Consider the following 27,255-nt stretch of genomic DNA (forward strand, 5'->3'; position numbering starts at 1 on the left):
GTAGTCCATGAACATCTGGAAGACCACAGGTTGACTATCCCTGGTCTAAGGGGAAGGGCCTTCTGTCATGTCCTGGGAAGTTCAGAGATGTGGTGACTACAGCATGGGACTGGGATCTATGAGGCCAACCTTTGTCCTCATTCAGCCACTAAACCTATTGGCTGACCTTGAGCCAGTCTTTCCCTCCCAACCCAACCTACTTCACAGGGTTGTTTCAGGAGGGAAGTGGAGGTGAGGAGAACCAGTGGCATTAGCCTAAGTTGCTAGGAGGAAGGACAAGATAAAATAGACAGGTGTTTGCCCAGTTGAGTCCCGGTATGAGATCACCTAGCAGGGGTGGCCAAACTGTGGTTCTCCAGATGTCCATGGACTATAATTCACATGGTTGACAAATCGTACCCAGAGGGTGCTTGCTAATGTTTCAGCATCATCTTGGAAAAGAGTGACAAGTGGAGTTCCCCAAGGATCTGTCCTGGGGCCTGTGTTGTTCAACGTATTTATAAATGATTTTGATGAGGGATTAGAGGGGATACTTATTAAATTTGCAGATAATACGAAACTGGGAGGGGCAGCAAACACAACTGAAGATAACAACAGAATACAGGATGAACTTGATAGGCTTGTGAAGTGGGCTAAACTGAATAAAATGAAGTTCAATAGGGACAAATGTAAAGTTCTGCATTTATGTATGAAAAACTAAATACACCAATATAAGATGGGGGAGACTTGTCTTGGCAGTAGCATGTGCGAAAAGGATCTAGGAGTCTTAGTAGACCATACGTTGAACATGAGTCAGCAGAGTGGCAAAAAAGGCAAGTGGGATTTTGGGCTGTATCAAATGGAGTATCCTGTCCAGATCACGGGAGGTGATGGTACCGCTTTACTCTGCTCTGGTTCGGCCTCACTTGGAGTACTGTGTTCGGTTTTGGGCACCCCGGTTGAAGAGGGATGTTGACAAAGTGGAACATGTCCAGAGGAGGCCAACAAAGATGGTGAGGGGTTTGGAGACCAAGACATATGAAGAAAGGTTGAGGGAGCTTGGTCTGTTTAACCTAGAGAGGAGATGACTGAGAGGGGATCTGATAACCACCTTCAAGTATTTAAAAGGGTGCCATATGAAGGGTGGAGCAGAATTGTTCTCTTGCCCCAGAGGGACAGACCAGAATGAATAGGATGAAATTAATTCAAAAGAAATTCCATCTAAACATCCAGAAGAAGTTCCTGACAGTTCGAGCGGTTTCTCAGTAGAACAGGCTTCCTCGGGAGGTGGTGGGTTCTCCATCTTTGGAAATTTTTAAACGGGCTAGATAGCCATCTGATGGAGAGGCTGATTCTGTGAAGGCTCAAGGGGGTGGCAGGTTACAGTAGATGAGCAGTTGGGATGCCAGTGTCCTGCATAGTGCAGGAGTTGGACTAGATGACCCATGAGGTCCCTTCCAACTCTATGATTCTATGAGCCCCTGCCAACGAGTGCTGGCAGGGGCTCATGGGAATTGTAGTCCATGGACATCTAGAGAGCCACAGTTTGGCCACCCCAGACTCCTAAGCTATAAGTGGTATGTATCGCAGGTATTGTGGGGGACAGGGACATGTCTGATACATCTTGCTGCATCTCTTCTTGGAGCCAATTCTTGGTGACTGGCGGTGCTGTGTTGCTTGTACAATGGTTCAAGTGTCAGAATAAGACAGAGAAGACCTATGTTTATCTTTCCTGCTTACCCATGACGTTCAGTGGGGAACCTTGGGCCAGTCATTCTCTCACAGCCTAGTCTACATCACAAGGTTGGTTTGTGGGGGGAAACGAGAGGAGGAAGGGAGAATCATGCATGTGCTGCCCTGACCTCCGTGAAGCAAGGAGAGGATAACCTGTCGAGATGCACATCAAACCCACCACTTCTCTACAGTCCAGTTCCTAACAGCCGGCTCCAATGCTTTCGCCTTTGCCTCAGGAGCTTGCAGACATTACATTTTAAGGAGAAACTGAGATTCATCCCTGGGAAGGCAGCGAACATGGCATATACCATTGGGAAGCCAAGCAAGAGGCTGCCAGGGACTGCTGGGGCTCCCTAAGCTAGGATAAGCAAGCCTGGAGATGGGGTTTCCACCACACAACGTATGAAACAGCATCTAATCCAGGGGTAGTCAAACTGCGGCCCTCCAGATGTCCATGGACTACAATTCCCAGGAGCCCTTGCCAGCATTCGCTGGCGAATGCTGGCAAGGGCTCCTGGGAATTGTAGTCCATGGGCATCTGGAGGGCCGCAGTTTGACTACCCCTGATCTAATCTTTCAGCAAACAGATGATGAGATTCTAAGGGGGAATTTTTTTTTCTTTTAGCAAATTACAAACAAGAAAGGGACTATGCCCTTTCTGAAATGCGCAAGAGAATTTTGCTGCTTCCTCCTCCTCGTCCTTCTCCTTCCGCCCTTAGGCTTGCTTCGAATCCTACGCTTCATGCATAATTCCTGAAAAAGCTAAACACTGACGAGAGAGGAGACCTAGAATGAGTGTGAAGACGGGTGGGAACGTAGTGGGTTGGAGATGTTCCGCCTAGGCTACCTCACAAGGTTGGTGAGAGGATAACGTGGGACCATGCCGTGTAATGTGGAAAACAAGGGATATACAAAATACGATTTCTAAATACTTAGGAACAACCAATATGGTGAAAAACTAATCACCCCCCCCCTGCAAGTTTTATTTTCACGTCACATAATCTGAGCAGGGGTGCTGCCGGGGAGGAGAAATAATGCATGTGCCATTATCACAGGCACATGTATGGAAATAAAAACTGAGAATTTAAGACAGTGTGTGTCAGTGGGCAGCATGCTGGACTAGGATTAAAAAATCAAATCTCACCTCTGCCAGGAATCTCTCTGGGCAACTTCACAGGTTTGGTGGGAGGATAAAAATGCTTGTATGGGAAGGGGGGACGTCTGTACACTACACTGACCTCCATGTATGAAGGGCAGAATAATGCTCAAACGATAATAGATTATGTTTGTGGGAATCCAGAGAAATTAATCAGAAAGCACGACAAAAACAAACGGAACACGGAACTGTCAGATAGATTCATGACTGTTGGTTACGGGTGCAGCAAAGAAATCAAATGGATGGTGTTGGGTGGACCGGGAGAGAAACCAATCAATTGCTGGGGGATGTGTAAGAGGAAAGCAGAAATCGAGAATTGGCATCAACAAGCAGGACTTGTCATCCTCCCCTCTGTAAGCACCGCACACACAGATGTCACCGCATTAAGAAAAGGAAATCTGGGCAACAGAGGAAACCTGGCAAATTGCAAAGAAAAAAAATGTGCATGTGTGAAAAAGCTTAATTTACTTTCTATCCTGTCTACCTAGGCGAGTGTATAAGAAGCAGAGATTTAAAAAAGGAAGGCATAAAAACAATTTGTTTAGGGAGCACAACGGGAGGGAGGGGAAAGAAAACTGAGGCTCAACAGCAGATATATAAAAAGGCAGTAAAAGAGAAATGGGATTTGGGTGTTTAAGGAAAAAGAAATGTTTAAATTGCCAGTATGGATATAATGTGCAGCCCATTAGGTGACTCCGGGCCAATATGTCTCTCTCTCCGCTGCTCGCCCCCCTCACACGCACACACTACGTGGCCTACCTCACAAAGTTGTTGTGGCAATAAAATGGGAGAGCAGGTTGTATGCTGCTCTGTGTTGCTCGAGGACAGTTAGGGGCAAAGTTTAAATAACAAAGGGGAATTTAGATGCATCCTGGAGTGTGCTGTGCACGTATTAGCTTAATGGTAAATCCCTACATTACATGTTCTTGAAAATGGAAAAGCATGGAGTCTCGTCCCTCATATATGGGATACAGAGACACATTAAAAAATGGTCAGTCGCAATCTAGATCTGCCTGTTTGGACATCCGATAGGATGCTGAAACACGCACCTTCACACATCACAGGTGTCTGGCGTGGAAAACGCTGTGTGGGAAACAGCAGAAAAGCTGTGTTGACGCTGTCTGTTGTGATGGCCATGCATGCCAACTGCCTGTATGTCACCTGTGAAGATCTGTGGGTGCAACACTCATGCAATCAGAAACAACTTCCATGAAGGGGACCGGAGGATTTGATCCTCACACCAAGGTCCATCAGGACCAGCACCTTGTTTCCCAAAGCCCTTGGGAGTTCACCAACAGGAGATGGCCGCAGGGTCTCTCCCCTGCCCCCCACTCCCCGAACATGGACTTTCCCTCTAGTTATTATGAGTAGCCCCAGGGGAGAGAGCTCCCTAATACCCCACTAGAACCCACTCTGGTCTCTTGCCGTGGCCACCCTGGGCAGACAGGGGCCCCTGAGAAATGCCATTAGCTGCCCACCCCAAGAAGATGCAGCCACTGGGCAGCCCTGGCAACGAAGCCTCCCTCCTTCCCTCTGGAGCTTGTGCCACAGGCCAGGGGCAGGCTTCACATGCACCATGCCCAGCAGCCAGAGGGGCTCCCGCTTTGAGCCAGAGGACATGCTTTGCATGCAGAAGGTCCCGGGCTCAGGGAAGGGAGGGGAGCTGCAGCTGCTCCTCCCGAGGGAGGGAGGGGGGGGTCGTCCTCCGGCCTCCCGCCTGCCCGCAGCCCACCTGGTCTCCGCCGCCGCCGCTTCTTGGAGCCGAAGAGCTTGACCCGCGAGAAGACGCTGAGCTTCTTCTTGTCGGCGCAGCTGGTCTTGGACTTGCTGGGGCTGCTCACACATTTGCAGGCGTTGGATTTCTCCCTCTCCCGCGCTTGCCTCTTCTGGCGGATCAGGGAGCTGGCGATGGCTGCTGCCATGGCCGCCACCCTGGAGGGTCACACGGCGGGGCTGCGGGGGCTGCTTGCGGGGGGAGCCCCCAGCATGCTGCTCTCGCCTCCCCGCGGAAAAAGAGCAGGCCGGACAGCAGGCCGGCCCGAGCAGCCAGGCGGAGCTCTTGCGCCGAGGAAGGGAGGAAGGAAGGAGGGAGGGAAGGGGGCTGCCCGCGGGCACCCCCTCGCCCACCCCCGGGCTGCCTCGGCGCCCTGGAACGGCCCGCTCGAAGGGGAGAGGCAACAGGTCACTCGGCAGGCTCTCCCCGCGCCTCTTGGCGCAGCATCGGCGCGCCCCTGGCTCAGCGGAGCTCCCTCGCCAGCCCCGGACGCCTCGCAGGCGAGCAACCTGTTAGACGCCGGGGGAGAGAGAAGGCTGAGCGGCCGGCGCGCGTCCTCCGCAGCAGCAGCTTGCCGGAGCGAAGCCCTGGTGCCGACCGCGTCAGCCGCCTGCCGCCGACAGCTCTGCCAAGAGCCAGCCCGACGCCCGAGTCCGTCGGCAGCGGCGCCCGCAACGGAGCCTGCGCTCTCTGCGCTCCCGGCGACGGGAGGCGACGCGCCAAAGCCCCTGAGCCCCAGCGCCCTCCCCTCCCGATGCAGAAGGCGCGCTCCGTGCGCAGCGGCGGCCAGGGGAGGCGCCCCCCCCCCCCCGCTAGGTAGAGGAGGAGGAGGAGGAATCTGCGAGCCACAGTCGCCTCCCGGGAGGGAGGGAGGGAGGGAGGGAAGGAAGGAGGCAGGCAAGCAAGCAAGCAGACACCCAAACAAACGTGCCTGGCCTTTGAAGAGCGGCGGAGGGAGGAGGGAAACACCTGTCGTGGGGAACCGGCCCCGAGACCCGGGTGAGGCCAGGCGGGAGGCCAAGGCAAGGGGCAGAAGGAATGCTGCAGAGGCAATGAAGCATTCCAGCCGTCCAAAGCAGCTCCCCTCGCCCCTTAAGGAGCACCTTGCAGGACCAGTCTGATTAGTTCAGCATCCTGTCTCTCCCGGTGGCCAAGCAGCCGTTTGGGAAGTCTCACCAACAATCCAAACAAGGGACCCCACAATCAAAGCCTCTCTCTCTCCAGCCACTGCTAAGCAGTGCTTCTGAATGTGGAAGGTCCATTCAGCCATCAGGGCCATCTCAGATCTGTCTTTCATGAACTGAAACCCCTTTGCTATCTCCTGGGGCAGTGAGTTCCACAAGATAATTGTGCGGAAGAAAATGTACTCCACTTTTCATTAACTGAAAGAGTCTCAAAGTGGCTTACAAACATCTTTCCTTTTGTCTCCTCACAACCCTGTGAGGTAGATGGGGTTCTGTGGGAACAGTTTTCTTAGAGCTCTCTCAGCCCCATCTAACTCACAGGGTGTCTGTTGTGAGGAGACAAGGGGAAAGGATTGTAAACTCTGTGAGAACAGCTCTAAGAAATCTGTGACAAGCCCAAGATGGCCCCAAGTAGGGAATCAAGCCTGGTTCTCCAGATGAGATTTCACAGCTCTTTAACCACTAGACCATGCTGGCTTTCAAGTATTTTATTCCACTGGTCCTAAATCCATTTGCCATCAACTTCATTGGGTAAACTGGATTTCTTTGATTTTGGGAACTGTCCATTTTCTCCATCTCTGGTATCATAATCAAGATTCAGAACAGATTCAGTTTTGAGAGTCAGGTTAGGATCTGGGAAACAAGGGTTCAAATCTCCACTTTGGCCTGGAAGCTTGCTAGGTGATGTTAGGCACAGCACACACAATCAGCCTAACCTACCTTACAAGGTTGTTGTTGTGAGGATACAGAGGAGAAGAGAACAGTTTTGGGTACCCACTGAGAAGAAAAGCAGGGTATGGACCTAACAGAAGCAGAAGAGATTTAAAAAGATGGCAAAATTATACAGAAGAACTATACAAGCTTAATATCCCTGATAACCACGAGGGGGTAGCCACTGACCTGGAGCAAGACATCCTGGAATGTGAAGTCAAATGGGCCTTAGGAAGACTGAGCAACAATAAAGCTAGTGGAGGTGACAACATTCCAGTTGAACTATTCAAAATTTTAAAAGATGATACAGTAAAAGTGCTACACTAAATATGCCAGCAAGTTTGGAAAACTCAACAGTGGCCACAGGATTGGAAAAGGTCAGTTTACATTCCAATCTCAAAGAAGGGTAACGCCAAAGAATTTTCAAACTACCGCACTATTGCACTCATTTCTCATGCTAGCAAAGTTATGCTCAAAATCCTACAAGCTAGGCTGCAGCAATATGTGGACCGAGAACTTCCAGAAGTACAGGCAGGATTTTGAAGAGGCAGAGGAACTAGAGATCAAATTGCCAAAATACGCTGGATCATGGCGAAAGCTAGGGAGTTCCATAAAAATATTTACTTCTGCTTCACTGACTATGCTAAAGCCTTTGATTGTGTGGAGCACAACAAATTGTGGCAAGTTCTTAAAGAGATGGGAATACCAGAGCATCTCATCTGTCTCTTGAGAAACCTATATACAGGTCAAGAAGCAACAGTGAGAACCGGGTATGGAATCACTGATTGGTTCAAAATTGAGAAAGGAGTTCGGCAAGGCTGTATACTGTCACCTTTCCTATTTAACTTGTATGCGGAGCACATCATGAGAAAAACGGGTTAGATGAGTCACAAATTGGGATCAATTTTGCAGGGAGAAATATCAACAACCTCAGATATGCAGATGATACCACTCTAATGGCAGAAAGCGAAAAGGAACTAAAGAGCCTTTTTAAACAGAGGCTAGATAGCCACCTGACGGAGAGGCTGATTCTGTTAAGGCAAAGGGGTGGAAGGTTACAGTAGATGAGTGATTGGGATGTGAGTGTCCTGCATAGTGCAGGGGGTTGGACTAGAAGACCCATAAAGTCCCTTCCAACTCTATTATTCTATGATTCTATAACTTGTTACTTAAATGAATAGATAAGCAGACAGTTCAGGGTTAGAGAACAGACGAATTCCAAAATGGCTACACAAAGGCTAAAAACAGATGAAAGCATGGCAGTAATCATGAAATTCTGACATGGACATGCTCCAGTTTGTCTACAACCCTATTCAACTGAGGTGCCCAAAACTGAACATAGTACTCCAAGTGAGGTCGAACCAGAGCAAAGTGGTACCATCACCTGCCGTGATCTGGACTTGATACTCCGTTTGATACAGCCCAGAATCCCATTGTCCTTTTTAGCCATCGAGTCACACTGCTGACTCATTTTCAGTGTATGGTCTACTAAGATTCCTATATCCTTTTCGCACATGCTACTTCTAAGACAAGTCTCCCCCATTCCATATTGGTGTGTATGATTTTTCCAACCTAAATGCAGAACCTTACATTTGTCCCTATTGAATTTCATTTTATTTAGGTTAGCTGACTTCTCAAGCCTATCAAGATCATCCTGTATTCTGATTCTGTCTTCCGTTGTGTTTGCTACCCCTCCCAGTTCAGTATCGTCTGCAAATTTAATAAGTACCCCCTCTAATCCCTCATCCAAATCATTTATAAATATATGTTGAACAACACAGGCCCCAAGACAGATCCTTGGGGTACTCCACTTGTCACTCTTCTCCAAGAGGATGCTGAACCATTAACAAGTACCCTCTGGGCACTACGATCTGTCAACCAGTTATCGATCCACCTGACAGAATTAGGAACCATACATCATTTTACCAGCTTGTAAACAAGGATATAATGTAGAACCTTATCAAAAGCATTACTGAAATCCAGATAAACTATGTCCCCAGAATTCCCCTGATCCAGCAAGGTAGTTACTTTCTCGAAAAAAGAGATTCCAACTCTATTATTCTATGATTCTATGATACTCTTTTTCTTGCTTGAAATGTAACTAAAGAAGCCTATTTTGTTATGTTTAGCATTTTTTGCTAGCTTAAGCTCATATTGAGCTTTGGCTTTTCTAACACTCCCCCTACAATTATTGGTTATTTGTTTATACTCATCTTTGGTAATAAGGCCTTCCTTCCATTTCCTAAATGACTCTTTTTTATTCCTCAAATCATTTGACAAGTGCTTATGGAGCCAACTTGGCTTCCTTAGGCTCCTTTCATCTTTTCTTCTCAAGGGATTTTTTTGTGATTGAGCCTTCAATATTTCACTTTTAAGAAACTCCCAGCCCTCTTGGACTCCCATCTCTTTAAGTCTTTCTGACCATGGGACTCTATGCAACATACCTTTAAGTCTGTTAAAATCAGACTGAAGTCCAGTCTATACGTACCACTACGTAAAGGTTTTCTCTTTCCCACAATTGAAACTTCCAAAAGCACATGGTCACTGCTACCAAGTGTGCCCACTACTTCCACCTCATCTACCAGTTCTTCCCTATTGATGAGAATCAAGTCTAAAACAGCAGACCCCCTGGTTCCCCTCTCTACTTTCTGGGAAATGAAGCTGTCGGCAAGACAAGTTAAGAATTTAACAGAGCTTGCATTTTTAGCAAAGTTGGTCCTCCAACAGATATCTGGGTAATTGAAGTCACCGATAACCACTGTTTCCCCCTTTTTTTTGAAAATTGTGTAGTTTTGTATAGAAGTATCTCATTCAAGTCCTCTGACTGGCTTGGTGGTTTATAGCAGACTGCAATAATAATACCAGTCCCATTTCCTACTATTTCCTCGGGAGATTGTGGGTTCTCCATCTTTGGAAATTTTTAAGCAGAGCCTGGATAGCCATCTGACAGAGAGGCTGATTCTGTGAAGACTCAAGGGGGTGTCCGGTTACAATGGATGAGCGATAGGGTTGTGAGTGTCTTGCATAGTGCAGGGGGTTGGACTAGATGACCTAGGAGGTTCCTTCCAATTCTATTATTCTATAATTCTATGACTCATTTTACATTTACCCAAATATACTCAACTGGACTTTCATGCTCAGGTACCTGTATTTTTTCACAAGTATAAATATTCTTAACATATATTGCTACACCCCCCCTGCTTTACTTATCTGTCCCTTTTGAATAGATTGTACCCCTCAATTCTAGTATTCCAATTGTATTATCCCACCAAGTTTCTGTGATTCCTATTAGGTCATAGCCCCCTTCCTCTATTAGGACTACTAGTTCCTCCTGCTTGTTTCCCATACTCTGTGCATTAGTGTAGAGTGCTATCTTCCCATTTTCTGTTCTTGCCATCATACCAGGTTCTGAATTTACATATCGCTCCCCTTTTGGATTTAGTTTGAAGCCCTCTTCACTAAGTGTGCAAGGGTTCTTCCAAAAATACTTTTTCCATTCCTTGTGAGGTGCACACCGTCTCCTGATAGTAGCCCCTCTTACTGACATTGTAGACCATGATCTAGAAATCCAAACCTTTCCCGATGACACCAGTGACATAGCCAGTCATTTAGTTGCATGATTTTTCTCTCTCTTCCTAAGCCATGGCCACTTACAGGAAGGACGGATGGAACCTGCGCTCCCAGTTCCTTTAACTTTACGTCTTATGTTGCCCTGACACTGAGCCAGAGCCCCTGCCCTGTTGTTCCAAAATATGGGCTAAATGTTTTAGAATAACAAAGGAGGAGCTGTGGCCCAATGGCAGGACATCTGCTTTGGACGCAGAAGATCCCAGGATCAATCTCTGACATCTCTATTTGAAATAATAATAATAATAATAATAATAATAATAATAATAATAATAATAATAATAATAATAATAATAATAATTTATTTCCCGCTACTCCCAGCAAGCCAGCTCGTGGAGGGAAACAATGTCAATCCCGTACGCAATAAATGTCCCAATAAAATCCTATTAAAATAACATTCATAAAAAAGTACAAAATTACAACATCTACCCTCCCCATGAAACAACTACCAGCAGATGTGGTGGGAGGGTACCATAACTGATCACCACTACAATGTTCAAAGGTGGTCATATTTACTTCTTAAGGTGTGTGTATGGGGGGGGGGGGGGGCTTCAACTGATCTCTCTGCACTGGCTTCATCCATAGACCTGGCAGAAGAGTTCCATCTTGCAGGCCCTGTGGCATGCTGAATGCACCTGCAGGGGCCGCAGCTCTTCTGGGAGTTCATTCCACCAGGTAGGGGGTCAGGACCAAAAAGGCCCTGGCCAAGGCCAGAGGAGCTTCTGTGGGCCTGAGAATGACCAGCAAGTTGGAACCTTCAGAGCGCAAAGCCCTGAGGGTGGGGTGGGGGGGGGCGTAGGGCAACAGGCAGTCCATCAAATATGTGGGCCCCAGACCACGAAGGGCCTTAAAGGTCAGAACCGAAACCTTGAACCGGATCCTGGCCACAACTAGTAACCATTGTAGCTGCCTCAGCACAGGCTGGATGTGGGCCCTCTAAGATGTTCCTATGAGGACCCTAGCAGCTGCATTTTGTACCAGTTGCAATTTCCAGGTCAGGGACAAGGGTGCATAGAGCAAGTTATAGAAATGAATTCTGGACCACCGTGGCCAGTTGTTCAGAGGACAGGTAGGGTACACGCAGTAAGCACCAGTATAGTTTAATAGAGGGACCCTTTGATTGGGGATATGCATAGCTCAGCTCAGATCCCTGCATAGGCTCCATAAGCCACTATACTATGGTGGCTCTTCATTCACAAAGTGAATGTATGGTTAAAAAGGAGTCAATCCATATATACTTTCCCAAGCCTCTTGCAGAAAAAGCAGGCAAAACCCAATCCGTCCAGGGACTCCTGCATGACCAAAGAGGTTTGCCTTGGCCCACACAGGACAGTTATAAAGTTACCTAGAAAATAGTTATGATTAGGACCTGTGAGTTTGTGCAAGGAAAGGCATGCTCTCCAAGCCTAAAGAGGCAGCAGTGATATTTCACAATGCATGCATGCCTGGTTCTGTTCCTGCTGGCAACACCCCAGTATCATCAGTGTTACATCTGCACGAGAGCCAAGGAGAAGAATACCAAGCTCACTGGATTCGCGAGCATTTAATTCACTCTACGTATCTTTGTACCAAGGGCTGTCCTAAGCAACACCCCTCTTCAATTGCCCATGGCCTTTTCTCACCACACTCTGCAAGGCAGCCTGCAATATTAAAAAGCCAATGTATGCATAAAAGGCAGTTTTAAAAACAAGGGACCACAAGAATGACTATTTTAAAAAAGCCCATAAACACAGAGCAGCTAATGCAAATAGGGGCCACAGAGCAGCAAGAAGCAGTTTAAACTTGAGAAAGCAATTGAAATGAGATAACCCAAAGAATGTGGGAAATGGTTTTCAGGCTTTTTGTTCCTTTGCAGGAAGAAAATTGGTTGGTCTCATTGATGGCTTGCAAATAGGACCATTTCAGAGTTGGAAGGGAACTCATGGGTCATCTAGTCCAACCCCTACACTAGGAAGGACACTCACAACCCTATCACTCATTCATTGTAACCTGCCACCTCTTTGCCTCTCTGTCAGATGGCTATCTAGCCTCTGTTTAAAAATTTCCCAAGATGGAGAACCCACCACCTCCCAAGGTGTTCCGCTGAGAAACTGCTCTAACTGTCAGGAACTTCTTCCTGTCATTTAGACTAGCGGTCCCCAACCTTTTTAGGGTTGAGGACCGCCTCCGGGGGTGGGGAAGAGCCAGTGGTTCAAGTGCTGCGCATGCACGTTAGCACCTCCTGTTGGTGAAAACGCACATGCGCGGAGCTGCCACACATACGTGTTTTCACCACCAGAGGGTGCTAACGCGCATGCGCGGCAGCTCCACGCATGCGCGTTTGTGTCCACCGGTGTGCTGGCAGCCGCGCCTGCCTCTTCCCCCTCCTCGCAGCAAAAAGCTAGTCGGGCCTCGCAGCAAAAAGCTAGCCTTCGCGGCCCGGTAGCAGGCTGCAGACCGGGGGTTGACTACCCCCGATTTAGACAGTTTGGTGTAGTGGTAAGGAGTGCGGACTTCTAATCTGGCATGCCGGGTTCGATTCTGCGCTCCCCCACATGCAGCGAGCTGGGTGACCTTGGGTTCGCTACGGCACTACTAAAACTGTTCTGACCGAGCAGGTATAGAAGTCTCAGGGGAGGGCGATATATAAATGTAATAATAAATAAACAGGCAGAAGTGTCAATAGAATTCTTTGCAATTTTTACATCTCTGGAGTGTCACATTACCTGAAAGTCTTTGAAAGTGGAAAGCAAGTTTTGTTTAGAAGCCAATCTATATATTCAAAAGGAACACTTGGTGCACCCATTTTGAGACTGTATCAGTTCACAACTGAACAGAGGGACTATATGGCTGAATGTTTCCTTATCTAAATATTCATTGGACACAGAAATCTAGCAGATCGGTAAGAAACTAGATTGTTTTCCCTGACAAGCTAACTTTTTATGTGCAAGAAACTTTCTAAGAGAGTCATATGTGTTTCTTCTACCAGTTGCCTAAAGTGGCACAAACAGCTTTACCACTGGAATTCTACTTACATCTACTTGCATAAATTCACTGGCCTTAACAGGGAAACCTATGAAAAAAATAAAAGCTCTTTGGTAGTTTTGAAGCAGTGTTAATTTAAACTAGAGTAGTGTTCAGCTCAAGCCTATGCACCACTCACTTGGATAAAAGTTGCCCTGAATTTAATTGGGGCTTGCTCTCAGATAAGTGAGCATGACATTGTGGCTGAGGTTTTATTTAGTTTGGAATCTTCTTAGCTAAGGGATATGCAAAACATGTTGAAAGAATCACTCTGGTTCTTTTAATCCCATTTGTTCTCTAGCTACATTCCTCATTTTCTTTAATGTTTTTTTAAAGTAAAGACAGCACAATCAACTTGTTTTGGGGATTTTTTTTTTTTTTTGCTTTAACAGACCAACAAAGTTTAATCTGGGTGTCCAATTTTAGAAAACACATTTGAAAACAATCTTTTTAGGAAGGGATATTCTACTGATTGACCAGAGATAGAGTCTTAACAGGAAAAAAGGAACCTTTCCAAGGCAATATTCTTTTAGTAGTAGTAGTAGTAGTAGTAGTAGTAATAGTAGTAGTAGTAGTAATAATAATAATAATAATATACGTGTATGTGTACATATGTATGTATGTGTGTGTGTGTTTGTGTGTGTATATACTTATACTTATACTTATACTTATACTTATACTTATACTTATACTTATACTTATACTTATACTTATATATATTCAATTCCAATACAATTTTTATATACATGAAGAATCAACCATAAGGGTTTCTAGATAATTTCCGTTTTCAATATCTTCTTCAGTCGTTGTATCCTCCAATATAAGATTGTTGTAACAATAGTGGAAAAATCCTACAGCATTTCCTTATATTATTGTTTTAATATCAGTAGGACATTGGCTCAAGGATACCGGGGAATGTTAGTCAAAGACCATAGAGATAGAGTCTTGTCATACACATTCTTGGGATGGCTTCGCTCTTTCTGTTGTAGGGCGTTGGTTCAGTCAGTAATTTGATCACTTCTCCTAGCCAAATGGTACCTTTTGCATTAACGAAATATGCATTACCATGATGCAGCTTCAGCTACATTGGTATGCAAAGGAACCTCAATCTGCAGAACATAATCTCTTTTCTAGATACAATTTTATTTAAAGAGGGTTAACAAAATTGGCAATTAACACTCGGCAATCTCGTTTTACGCCATCTTATTTCGAAATAGGCGCGGTCAACCTTGTAGGCTTCCTTCCTAGATAAGAAGGTTACTAATCAAATCTGCGATGTCCAGAAGCAACAAGAAACAATCTGGGGGTTGGTTTTCCCCTTCAATTATTTTGAAAAACAATTTCCAGCACGCAAATGCCATGTGTATTATCTATGGGTATAAACCTATGTATTTCAGCAAAACAGTGAAGTAATGCCACACAGCCCACGTAAGACACATTTGCACATATAGGGCAAACAGAATTTCCCATCTTATCAGCAGACACAGGTGAACGTCTACAGTATAATTTTGGTTCCTGTTTTCTCATTTGAAGAAATACATTTTATTTCTGGAGTTCCTTGATCAAACAGATGGTAGTGACATACACACAGAGATAAAGATACACAAAGGGCTCCACCACCTCTCTGCCCTTCAGCTTTCCCTTGACTCCATGCAGTCCCCCAGGATCACCTCACCCAGACATTATTTCCTTCCATCCGTCTTACCTGAATATGACTTCCTTAACCCCAAAGCCATGCTGCGCTAGGAGCTGCTGCTGCTGCTGCCGCCCTTTGCAATGGCAGCCTGCGTTTGAGAGGAGGCTCAGAAAAGTTTGGAGGCATATTTAAAGTATTCTCCAAGGTACTGGCTAGAAACATCAAGCCTATCTTTGTGGTATAAAGAGATCATTAATGGGCATTAGAAGCAGGAGACCATTACTACTTTCAGAGATCATAAAAAATGCATAGCCTTAAAGAGTCGTTTTCTGGCATCCTCACACAGTTTCTTGGACATCAGTCGGTGTTGCCCCCTGCCTGGGATATTTTGCCTAAACGTGTTATTTTGCAAATGCCAGGTTTTATTTTCTCGTCTCCTAGGATAATGATTTTTTTTTTAACCACCATCAAATGAAATGTGATCCTGCAGTGCATTAGGCCCGTCTGATGCTTCTTGGGATTTTTGTAACACAAATGGCTGCTGCTTCTGCTTCTCCTCCTCCCCCCCTCCCCCCAGAGGCAAAACAGTGCATTCTGCTTTGGTTTTGTTTAAGCTGAATTATTGATGAACAGCAAATGCTACCCAGGTCGTAGACAACATTTACAAGAATCACAGCTGCTCAACATTTGGTTGTAATGACTGCATAGACACCTATCTTTCTGACTTACAATACTGGGTGTTTATCTTAGACTTTAAAACAGTTAATATTTTTGCTAAGCTAGGGGGATATTTCATCATTTCTGACTAGTCCTAAAGCTTTCAAGGCGGGGAGAAGAGAGTCTATGACAGCAATGTGGGAACTCTCCTGAACACTGAGGGAAGAGGGCTTTGGAGTTCATATATTGTTTGAGGGCTTCTTAAATGCATCTTGCTGGATAGTGTTGGAAAGAAGGCATTGCTTATAATGGAGCTTTGGTTTAGAATGTACAAGGGGGTCTTCTTTCAAGCTAGATGATTAGTCCAACTAGTTTGGAATTACCCTGTTTCCCCAAAAATAAGACATACCCATACCGCATTTGGCCACCTTGTCAATAAGAATATCATGTGGAAACTTATCAAAAGCTTTGCTGAAATCCAGATAAACTATGTCTACAGCATTCCTGTGATCCAGCAAGGTAGTTATTTTCTCAAAAAAAACAAAAGAGATAAGGTTGGTCTGGCATGATGATTTGTTCCAAAATTTTGCCAGCTACAGATGTCAAGCTGATGGGTCAATAGTTACCTAGATCACCCTTTCCCCCTTTCTTGAAGATGGGGACGACATTTGCCCACCCCCAATCATCTGGCACCTCACCTGTTCTTCAGGAAATAATGGACAGAGGTTCAGAGATGACATCTGCAAGTTCTTTTAGTACCCTTGGATGCAATTCATCTGGCCCAGAAGACTTTGTTTCATTTTTAAAAACTAGGCGTTTATGAACTGCCCCCCAGGGATCCTAGGCCACCATTCCCACCCACCCTGTTGTGTTACGTTTTTGCCACATTGAACACTATTTCCCTCACAAGAGAAGACTGAGGAGAATCTTCTACATGCAAAGCAGGTGCTGTATCATGAAGCTATGGATTCTCTAGAACACATTATACTACCTAGCTTACAATTGTAGAAATTCCAACCTAGCAGCCCATAAAGTTCTCAGCGGAATAAAAACTACCTTGCAATCAGATGGGTGGCTACATGGGGAGTCATTCACTGATGGTCCCCATTTCTAGAACTTCCTTCTGGTAAGATTTCACTTGGCACCAGACCTTGCTAGTTGCCATTACAACATCTCCAGGTGACAGAGATCCATTCACCTGGAGAAAATGACCGCATTGGAAGGTGGACTCTACAGCATTATCCCTCTACAGCAGGGGTAGTCAACCTGTGGTCCTCCAGATGTTCATGGACTACAATTCCGATGAGCCCCTGCCAGCATATGCACAGGTTGACTACCCCTGCTCTACAGCATTATCCCCTATGTCCTTCCCCTCCCCAAATCCACCCTTCTCAGGCCCCACCCCCAAAATCACCAGGTATTTCCCCACCCAGAGCTGGCAACTGTAAGCATCGGTCTAAAACATTTCTTTTCATCCACACTTTTAATTAAGGTTTTCTTTTGTCAGAAGAGCATACATGTATGTGGATCCAGTAGAGAATTTTTACTTGGCCTGTTAATATCATTATAAATGTTCCAGTTTTCCCCTTTCTGTTTTTATGAAGCTTGGATCGTGGTAAAGGCTCTGAGATGATTCACGAACCCATAGATCCTTGAAAAAACAGGGCCATTTTTTAAGTCAATAAAATGCAGAAGTAACTGTCAAAGCAGCATCGGAAAAGACAGAAAATATCTCAAGAACACATCAGAGCACAACCATGGAGCTCTTTTTGAAGGGTCATTAAGAAGGAGGCTGCCAGCCCCCCCCCCCCCATGGCCACAGGCAGGAGACTGTATGGAAAGATTGCTGGATCCAGTTTGGGAAACTCCTGGAGATTAGGGGATGGAGACTGGAGAAGACCCCAACCTCAGTAGAGTATGCTGCCATGGAATCCACCCTCCAAAGCATCCATTTTCTCCAAGACAGCTGATCTCTGCAGCTTGGACATGAGCTGTAATACTGGGGGATCCCCAGGGCAAGGACAGTGGATCACTATCAAGTAGCCAAATGGGGCCAAAGACGAAGGAGAAATCAGATCTTTAAAAGTCACAACATATCACAGCAGGGGGCAATCAGGTAGAAGTCTGGGAACATATAAAGGAAACCATGTTTTTGCCCAAACAGTGTCCCAAAGGCTGCGGATTCAGGCTCCGAGGACTCTCTGGGGAAAGCAAATTCTGTGGTGAAGGAAGACCTCCTCTAGCTGGCAGAGGCCAAGCCCTTGACAATAGGCCGGACCAGAGAGAACTCCACATGGACAGTGGAAAGAGGGGCACCTGATGCTGACCAAGCTCCCAGAAGCCTGTAAGCCTGCCAGTGTTCCACCAGAGAGACCAAGGAGGAAAGCCAGCAGGCTGCTGCTAGGGCTGGATTTTGAGGTCCCTGCTTGGGGCAATTGACTCAGGGCAGGGTGCATGTCACAGGCTTTTGACTCAACTCTCTACTGCATGGCAGAAACAAAAACAGAGCATGCAAAAGGGCTAGGGTGCATGCTCCAAGGCTGTCTCCAACTGGAATGTGATTTCACATCAGCATACCCACTGTTAGTGGTGCATACCTCATTTTCTTGACACGAGTATATTTCAGTTATTCTTAAGAATAGAAAAGAGTTCCCATCAGCTCTGAGAAAGCAAATCTGTTTTCATTTGCTTACGTACAGCACAACCAAATCAAGATTTACTGACACTAGTGTGCACATTTGTCATCTTACATAGCAAGGATGAATCATGCATGCAGACTGTGCACCAAATTAATGAAGCAGTCTAAAAAGAGGGGAAGGTGAATAAATGGGGAAGGGGATTAGCAGCCAGTTGGCCATATGGTTTGGGACAGCCTGGACAACCATTGAATTATGGAGAGCACTATGAAATGTTTAGGAATAAGGTAAAGTTTGACTTCAGTGGTACCTTTAAGAACAACAAAGGAATTCTGGGTATAAGCATGCACACTTCACCAGTTAAGAGTGTATGGAGGAACAATTTGCTCCTCCACCTCACCCCAGAAAAGATTAGGGTAGTCAGCCTCCTCCTTGGAAAGTCCTTATGGAATTGCTTTTATCTGTCTTTGCATCCTAAAAGAAGATGCAAAATTCACTCTTTGCATGGTTTTGCCATCACCAGTTTGGAAAATTCCTGGAGAATTGTAGGATTGCCAGCTTCCTATTGAGGCCTGGAGATGTCCAGGAATTACAATGGATTTCCAGACAACAGAGATCAGTTTCCCTGGAGAAAACAACTGCATGGGGTGGGGATTGTTTCAGTGGTATTAGGCCTTACTGATATCCCATCCCTTTCTAGCCCCAAATCATAGCCGAATCACAATTTGGCCGAATCACCCTGAGTTAAGATCATCTAAATGCAGGTTCAGCTCAGATGAGCCAAAAAAGTATCTAAATCATTTGGCTTATCCAAGCCGAACTGCCCATGTCTATGGCCCTGCATGAAATTTTATTCCCTAAAATAAACCATTCAATAGTAATTGTCTGTTTTGCACTGCCCCCTGGTGGTGAAAAAGATGTCACAGAAAAAATACAACTGATTGACACTAAGTTTTCAAGGAGCTGTCAACATCCCATCAGCAGTATCACAACATTTCTTCTGACTTTTTTACTTCCTGATCCTGCAAACAGATTAGCTATGATATTTAAAATGTATTTCAAAACCCACTTGTTCTTCACAAAACGTGTTAAAAATACTGTTTGTTTTGCTTAGCGACTGACTTTGCACTAGATTTGTGTTGGCTCTGCTCCTGTTTTTTTAGGAACAAGAAAATAAGTCAGTAAGCAAACACTGGGGGATGGAAGCTGGGCATTGTGTTCGTGTTGCCCATTGTCAGGCGCAGAATTACAAACAAGATTGTCTAATCCAGGAAAGACATTCTTACTCTCTTTAGATTCTTTGGGGGTCTTAAAAGTTTTTAAGTTCCTAATAACAAGTATAACATGGTACAAAAGTCTAAGATGCTCAAAACCTCAACAAGGGAAGTGGACATTGCCTCCTCTTGATGGGGTTGCATACCCCCTTAACCCCAAAAGGAGCCAGTTCTTAGCATGCAAGTGCCCCTCCACCCCCTGTACTCAAGTCGGAGCACAAATTCTCTTGATGTATTGACTATGCAGCATTCTGGAATCTTCATCATTTCTGCCCTGGGAATCATTAGGCTGCATTTCAGCAAAACTCTCTGTGTAGGGATGCCAATTAATAGAGAGCTAATTTGTGGTAATTGGACCACTGAAGCTTTTATTGGCATTAAACAACAGCACCTGGTAAATACCACCTTGCAGCTGCAACAGCGCCTCACTTCTAGAAGCTAGCAAAGCTGGGGGAAAAGGTTTTATGGGAAATGGTTACCTGTCTGCTGAGATGGTCAAGCTGGACATCAATAATGGCAGAAGCTACAGGATTCTGACAACTCCCTTCTAGTTGTACCCTGGTATTCTGCCCCTGAACAGGGAGGTTCCATTAAGCCAGTGTCCCTACTAGCCCTTGAGGGCTCTGTCTTCCATGAATTTTTCCAGTCCTCTTTTGTCCAGTCCTCTGCCTACAACAGACACCCAGTGAGGGAGGGGAGGCTGAGAGGGCCCTGATATTACTGCTCAATCAGAACAGCTCGACCAGAAGGAGTCTCAAAGCGGCTTCCAGTCACCTTCCCTTTCCTCTCCTGACAACAGACCCCCTGTGAGGGAGGTGAGGCTGAGAGAGCTCTGATATTACTGCTCAAACAGAACAGCTCTATCAGGGCTGTGATGAGCCCAAGGTCACCCGCTGGCTGCATGTGGAGGAGGAGCAGGGAATCAAGCCTGACTCTCCAGATTAGAAGTCGGTGCTGCCAACCACACCAAGCTGGCTCCCTTTTGGACGGGATGCTCAATTATGTGGGGAAAGCATGCACAGGAGAGGGAAAGAAAAAAAATTGCTCATCTTGCACTTCCTCTCAGACTGACTTGGCTTGGTTTTCCAGGCCCTTCCCCCTCTGAGAAACCAGGTTTAGGACTAGCCAATTACTATGGGACCCTTTAAGAAGCCATACACACACATCAACTGTAATGTACACATGAAGCTGCCTGATCTAGCATCAGACAACTGGTTTATCAAGGTCAGTAATCTTTATCCTGGCTGGCAGCCTCTCTCCAGGGTCATTCCTCCAGGATCCTGCTATCTGATCCATTTAAATGGGGTTGCACTTGGGACCTTCTGCATGCAAGGGAAATACTCCACTACTGAATCACAGACCTGAAACCCCTTACCAAGCAAATGCCTAAGAATAACAAATAGGTACACCTGCCAGGGGCCAGAATTGACTGCAATTCCATGCGGAATATATACACATGGCAATACAGCCAAGATAATGTGTGACTTCTGTCGTTTCAAGTACTTTTTCATCTTGCCCTTCACTCCAAGGAATTCAGTGTGTCAAATATGATTTTCCTTTGCTCCATTTTATCTTCACAAGAGAGGTTATGCCAAGTGAGAATAACTAGTCCAAAATCATCCAGTGAGTTTGGTGCCTGAGTGGCGACATGAACTAATGTCTCCAAAGTCCTTGTCTTTCACCGCTACTCTGGGAACTTCAGAGCCCTAAAAGAGAAGCTTAAAATGTGGAATAAATGCCATAACAAATGCTGTCCACTAGAGGGAGCTACACAATCATTCTATTGAACTAATACAAAAAGTTGCTTTTCCCATTCCATCCTACATCAGGAGCTGTATGAATGAAGTCATTTATCGCACCCTTTGCGGGGATGAGAGGTTGCACAACTCATAAAACACAGGTTACTCATGGGAGTTTGGGTTGTTTCAGACTGAATTTGTCCTGCAGATAGAGGGGCTGGTCACCTCACGTGCTTGCCAATCCTTCACCCTCCCCTCTCCTCTTTCCCATGGGATAGAGTGCTGCACATATTTAGTATTTAGTTCTTAGGTTTTCAGTGTTTTGAAACCAATTCAATTTAATGCAAATTCCTATGGCACCACATGAACCATCACAGACGTTTTCCCACCAGCTGCCTGCCTTCAAAGTAGGGGTGTCAGGTCTACTGGTCAGGTGAGAGTCCCCCACTTTCTGGACATATCTCACCCCCACCAACTTACCCTAACCTGGAAGAACATTGTGAAATGCTGATGCCAACCAGAAGTGATGTTGAATTGAGGGGGGGGGGGTAAACAAATTCTACCATAGAGTTTTGCCCCAAATCCAGAGCATCATGTGTCATCAACACATCATGGTGCTCCTCCACACTCCCAGAATGGTCCCCCATCCCCCACCGGTAGCCCTACTTGGAAGCAAACAGGAAGCAAGTTACACAATTCCATGCAGAAGAATGGGACTGGTGCAGAGTTTAAAGCTCCCCCAACACAGTCCCAATCCTCCCCACCCACCTCTAGCTTCACCCACCCTTTTCGTGCCCTGTTTCTCAAGGGCCCCAAAGGCAACTGAATGGAAACCTCTGCAGCAGGGTCCTAACCAAGAGGGACGGCCTTCCACTCTCAGTCGCAAGCTGGTCTCCTGACAGGGGAAAGTCCCACTTCATCCTCACTGCAGGGCTAAACCAGGCCAGGTGGAAATGCCCTGTTCAGCTTCCCAGGCAGAAACCATCCCAGATGTGCAGCTCTAATGAAGTACAGTAGGCCAGGGGTAGCCAACCTGTGGTCCTCCAGATGTCCATGGACTACAATTCCCATGAGCCCCTGCCAACAAACACTGGAAGGGGCTCATGGGAATTGTAGTCCATGGACATCTGGAGGACCACAGGTTGACTACCCCTGCAGTAGACAGACTCTTCCTGATCTACTAATTCTGTATCTGTTCCAGGCCTTTTTTCAAATACAAGTCTGTTTGGAAATGGCATGCAATGCTGGGACATCTTCACATTCACAAATCCAGCATCGCTGCCACGATCCATCGAACAAATGTGTCATTGTTCCCATGATCATTTCCCCTGCATTGTCAGTTTGACTCAAGTCTGGTTTAATATGTGCAAGCTATTTTTAAAGCCCCCTTTTTATTTTGCAATTCAAACCTTCAAGCCTCCAAGTCTAACGCATAACCTAACAGCCCTCTGAATCTTGCTCTGTAAAAGTGAAGTTTAGGAACCATGGGCTGCTCTGTTATTACAGCTTAATTCTTGATTCCATTCATTTCAAAGCAAGACTATTTTTAATAGTGAGGAGGGGGAAAATTAATCCAGGAGCACCTTATACAGCTAGGTATTGTCATGAACCCCTAGTTCCTGATCTGTGATTTCCGTCTTCTTTGAGGTTGTTTTATTTCTTTATGCTCCCGGATCTCCCACTGAGTTTTGGCACCTCCCTGGGTCCTCTTGGCAGTCCCACTCCCATCTCCTCTTTGCATTTCAAAGGCTCATCCCACAGTCCTTCCCTTATCTCCTCGCCCAAGGCTGGCCTCGCTGGTAGTGCAGCCCAAACAACAGATGTCTGGATGGGCTGTTTTGGCACCTTTTAGATCAGAGAGCAATAGTGCTTTTTTTCGTGTGAATCCTTGTTCCCGCCTATATGTCCCCCCTCCCCAAGCCAAGGTGTATATTGCAAGCCCCCTTCCTGGCGTCTCTGTCGAGATTCCCGACTAAGAGCTCATGTGATGTGCTGATTCCTATCCTTATTCTCCAAATAAAGACATTTACTTAAAGCTTCAACCTGGAGCCCGAGAGTGATGTCTGTTGAGTGAATCTGCTGAGTCTCAACCACTTGGTTCCTGACAAATAGACAGAGACCCTAACTTTTCCCTGTTAATCCTTGGACATCGAGCACCTCGCCAAGCATGGCTACGGCACTGGTAAAGGACTCAGGGGTCTCCAATCCCATTGAGGAGTTAGAGAAGGGAGCCGTGGCTACTATCAAGAGACTGGGCAGTAGATGGCGGTGTCCCGTGGGTCCAGCCATGTTTTTTTCAGTAGAGGGTGCACCACTGCTTCCTTGAGCCCCTCAGGGAAATCTCCCAATATTAGGGAGAGATTTACAATATCCCTCAAGGGGCCTCCTATCCGCTTGTCTCCCGGTCTGAGCAGCCAAGATGGGCAGGGATGTAAGGGTCAAGTGGTTACCCTCACTGACCCGAGCAACTTGTCCACTTTGGTTAAAGAGAGCTGCCTGAAGCCATCAAACACCAGCTTCCTGTGACAGCCACAGAGCTTCCAGTTCGCAAACTGTGTCAATTGTGGCAGGAAGGTCGCGGCAGAGCGATAGAACTTTGTCCGCAAAATAGCTCAATAAAGCCGCACAGCTCAAATCCAATTCCCTTATCTTTTGTTGCCCCTCCTCGAGGGCAGTGAGAGACCTCATCACTCTAAATAATTGTGCTGGGCGAGAGCTTGTGGATGCGATTTCTCCAGCATAGAAGTCTTGTTTCACTGCTTTCACCGCATTCTCATACGCCCTCGTAAGCGTGTGATGAGAAGTCCTAGCCGCCTCATTGCGAGTTTTCCACCACATTCACTCTAGCTGTCTCCCTTCTTCCTCTCCCGAAGCTCCTGGGTATACCAGGGAGCCTGTTTGAGGTGAGGGCGGAAAGGGTGCCTAGGAGCAATGTTGTCAAGTCAATGGCAGCCGACAGGTGGGACTGCCAGTCCTCCACCAAGGCTGCCAGCGAGGTGACGGAGGGCATAAAGTCCCGCAGAGCATTCAGGAATCTCTGGGAATCCATAAGTGTCTGCGGGCAGGCGAAAATGCGTCCGTCACCCAACAGGGGTGAGGACAATATTCTTAACCGGGCCTTCTAGGCGTGGTAGTCTGACCATGGAACGATGTTATTTGCCACTAGATCTACCGCTGCACCTGCACGAAAGATCAAATCAAGGGTATGGCCAGCCTGATGAGTGGGACCAGCAACAAATTGCGAGAACCCCAATGTCTCCATGGCTGACACCAGGTCCAGGCCAAGTCTGCGTGGACGTTGAAGTCCCCCCAAATAAGAAGCTTTGGGTACTGCAGCGTCCAGGGAGCCGTCACCTCCAGCAGGCCTGACAAGGAATCTGGAGGGGCGGTGGGTGCACGGTACACCAACCAGACAGCCAAGTTCTCGACTGACTTCCACTCAAAGCCGGCACATTCTATCCCCGGAATCAATGGCACAAGGAGAGCCCTAAAGGAAAAATACTCCCGGATCAGGACCGCCACCCCCCTCCCCAACCTTGGAGTAGGTGCTGGAGCAAGAAAACCCAAGTGGTGCAAGATCTTTCAGGGCCACTGTTTCACCCTCACGTACCCAGCTTTCTGTCACGCAAGCCAGGTCAACCTTGTGCCTTGAGAAGTAGTCTCGCAAGGTCGAGGATTTATTGTTGATTGACCTGGCGTTGCATAGGATCAGCATCAGTTCCACCCTAGCCCTCTCTCCTACAAATCTGGGGATGGGCAGGAGATCTGAAGGGCAGTGCTTGTATCAACCAGACCGCCTTCCGTAGGAATTCCATGGATGGGGCCACCATGGATCTCCGTACTTCACTGCCCCCCTGTTATTGGATCTCCTTCCACCGCTAAACCAGCCATGGCCCAGAATTACTGGGATCTGTGTCCCGGGCAGGATCTCTATTCCTCTACCTCACTCCCACCCACAGACCCAATCTGATGTTCCTACTGGCAGACCACTAACCTAAGTATAAGCCCCTAGCTGTCTAAACTAACCCCCCTCCCACATCCCACCCAAACCCCAAAAAACCCACCCCAACCACCCTAATCTAATTACAGCTAAAAGCCCAACAAACCAGTGGGGTATATATCAGGGAACCTGATGGAATCCAGCAGCACTCCTCTGACATCTTCCTCCACTGCCTAATAACAACTACTAGGTAAAAAATCCCCTCTCCCCAAGGATTTAAAAAGTCTTTCCCAGAAGAAGTTCTTCAATTGACCAGGAGGTGGTGCCAATGCTCTTCCACACTTCCACCTATGCCGTTGGTAAACTCTGACGGAGGTCACCTCCCCCAGGATCTGCCCCTGTTTCTCCAGGCTGAAGCTGCAGCGATGCAGTTCCTTTACAGAACAGGGATCTTCACACACAAAAAAGTGGGGGGATATCCAGAGACCTCCGACTCCCCCACAACAGCCTCCAAGTTCCTGCAGCATTTCCTTTGAGCCTCTGCAGCTCCTCTCGACTCTGCCAAAGTCAAAGAAGGAAACCCAGGCTCTGTGTTGTATCCTCGCAGCAACAAGGTAGGCTCCAGTCCAGTAAAGTTGCCAGTTTTCTTGAAGGAGGTTCGAGTCCAGGAGCAGACACACTGCTTCAGTAGAGGGGGGAGGAAACTCCGAGGACAAATGGGAGGGGATAGGGGCAAACCACGTATCATCTTTACAGCTGCGGAGCAGGTTCTCGCCGCATGATTAAATTGCGGCTTTCTTGGGTAGTCTTTCGGTCCCATTCCCATGTATTCCTCCACACCCCTTAGCCTCTGCTGGGGACATATAATGGGATATGGGCAGTTGTAATCCACGGCAGGCTCCCAGTTCCACTTGTTGCTCGAGTAAAACGCTCCACTCTCTTCTCCTCTCCTCCTCCGTTCCTCCGCTCGTGTCACCCGCTCTTCTCTCTCCTTTCCTGTCTTCTGGCCCAGTGTCTTCGGAGAACCCAAAGCCATGGTCACTTGGGGGAGGTCCAGTTATTGAAGTCCAGTTAAAACCCAATTAAAACCCATTAAAATGGACAATCAGCAACACAATAACAGCGTAACAACAACAACATGGCGGAACCCCTAACTCCTCCCTCATTCTTCTTCATTTCTTGGATGCTTTAGGATGATTAGGGCTAATCTTGCGTTGAGCAGGGGGTTGGACTAGATGGCCTGTATGGCCCCTTCCAACTCTATGATTCTATGATTCAAGAGACAAGAATCACAGATGGCATTTAACATCAGGGGGACCCCGACTGATCTTCCTTCACTGCCCCAGCTTCACCCTTAGACCTGGCGGAAGAGCTCCATTTTACAGGCCCTGCAGAATGCTAGAAGGTCCTGCAGTGCCCGAAGCTCACCCAGGAGCTCATTCCACCAGCTCAGGGTCAGGGCCAGGATCAAGAAAGCCCTGGTTGAGGCTAGGTGTGCTTTTTTGGGGCTGGGAATGACCAGTAAATTCTCACCTGCAGAGCGTAGTGCCTTGCAGGGGGCATAGGGCATGTATGTGGGTCCCAACCCATGTGTGTCCTTGAAGGTTAAAACCAAAACCTTGAACTGGATCCGGACAACAACTGGCAACCAATGCAGCTGCCTCAGCACAGGCTGGATATGGGTCCTCCATGATGTTCTCGTGAGGACCCTAGCAGCTGCGATCTGTACCAGCTGGAATCTCTAAAATGGGATGCAGGATACTAGATAGTGCCTGTTGCTCAATATGACGCACCTTGCATCTATTGTTAGGCTGCAGTTTGTGTCCTTTAGAGCTGTTAAAGCATGAGCTGTAACCCAATTGACATCTTTGTGACTTGGAAGCATCTAATGTCCCAGTTTCTGTGGCTTTATCCTAAAACTTAGATTATGGGGAAGAAACATAAAGGTGCTGAAATGATATTTAATTTCTGTGGCTGAAATTAAATTTTTAATTAATTATCAGACTTCTTTCTTTTGTTTTTTAATTAATATATAGCCTTAAGAACCACACATCTTTGAGGAGTAGTATGTTTCTCACTGCCAAGGTTTCTGTTAACCTTTTAGGCTTTAGTTTGGAAGAAGCTTCAGTCTCTGTTTTTAGTGATAATGTTAGTATTCTAGAGTTCTGTAGAAACATTCAATGGTCTACAGTTTTTAGCAGTTTT

The 27,255-nt window shown here is 46.6% G+C and overlaps 1 protein-coding gene across 6 annotated transcripts in view; it reads right to left on the minus strand.

The window, feature by feature from the left end:
• The window catches only part of FGF13 (fibroblast growth factor 13), a 177,653-nt gene that overhangs the window by 37,830 nt on the left and 112,568 nt on the right, over positions 1–27,255 (minus strand). Inside the window, exon 1 of one of the 6 annotated variants that reach the window (XM_077307985.1) lies at positions 14,874–14,943. The exons of 4 other annotated variants lie outside the window; for them this stretch is intronic. In XM_077307985.1, the coding sequence (XP_077164100.1) occupies positions 14,874–14,904 (31 nt within the window). In that variant the 5' untranslated portion in view covers positions 14,905–14,943. Of the gene's footprint in view, positions 1–4,601; positions 5,367–14,873; positions 14,944–27,255 lie in introns of those variants that run through there. One more of the 6 variants, XM_077307981.1, reaches the window with a different exon arrangement.

The sequence above is a fragment of the Paroedura picta genome, chromosome 13, assembly GCF_049243985.1.
Source record: "Paroedura picta isolate Pp20150507F chromosome 13, Ppicta_v3.0, whole genome shotgun sequence".
Classification (NCBI taxonomy): Eukaryota; Metazoa; Chordata; class Lepidosauria; order Squamata; family Gekkonidae; genus Paroedura; species Paroedura picta.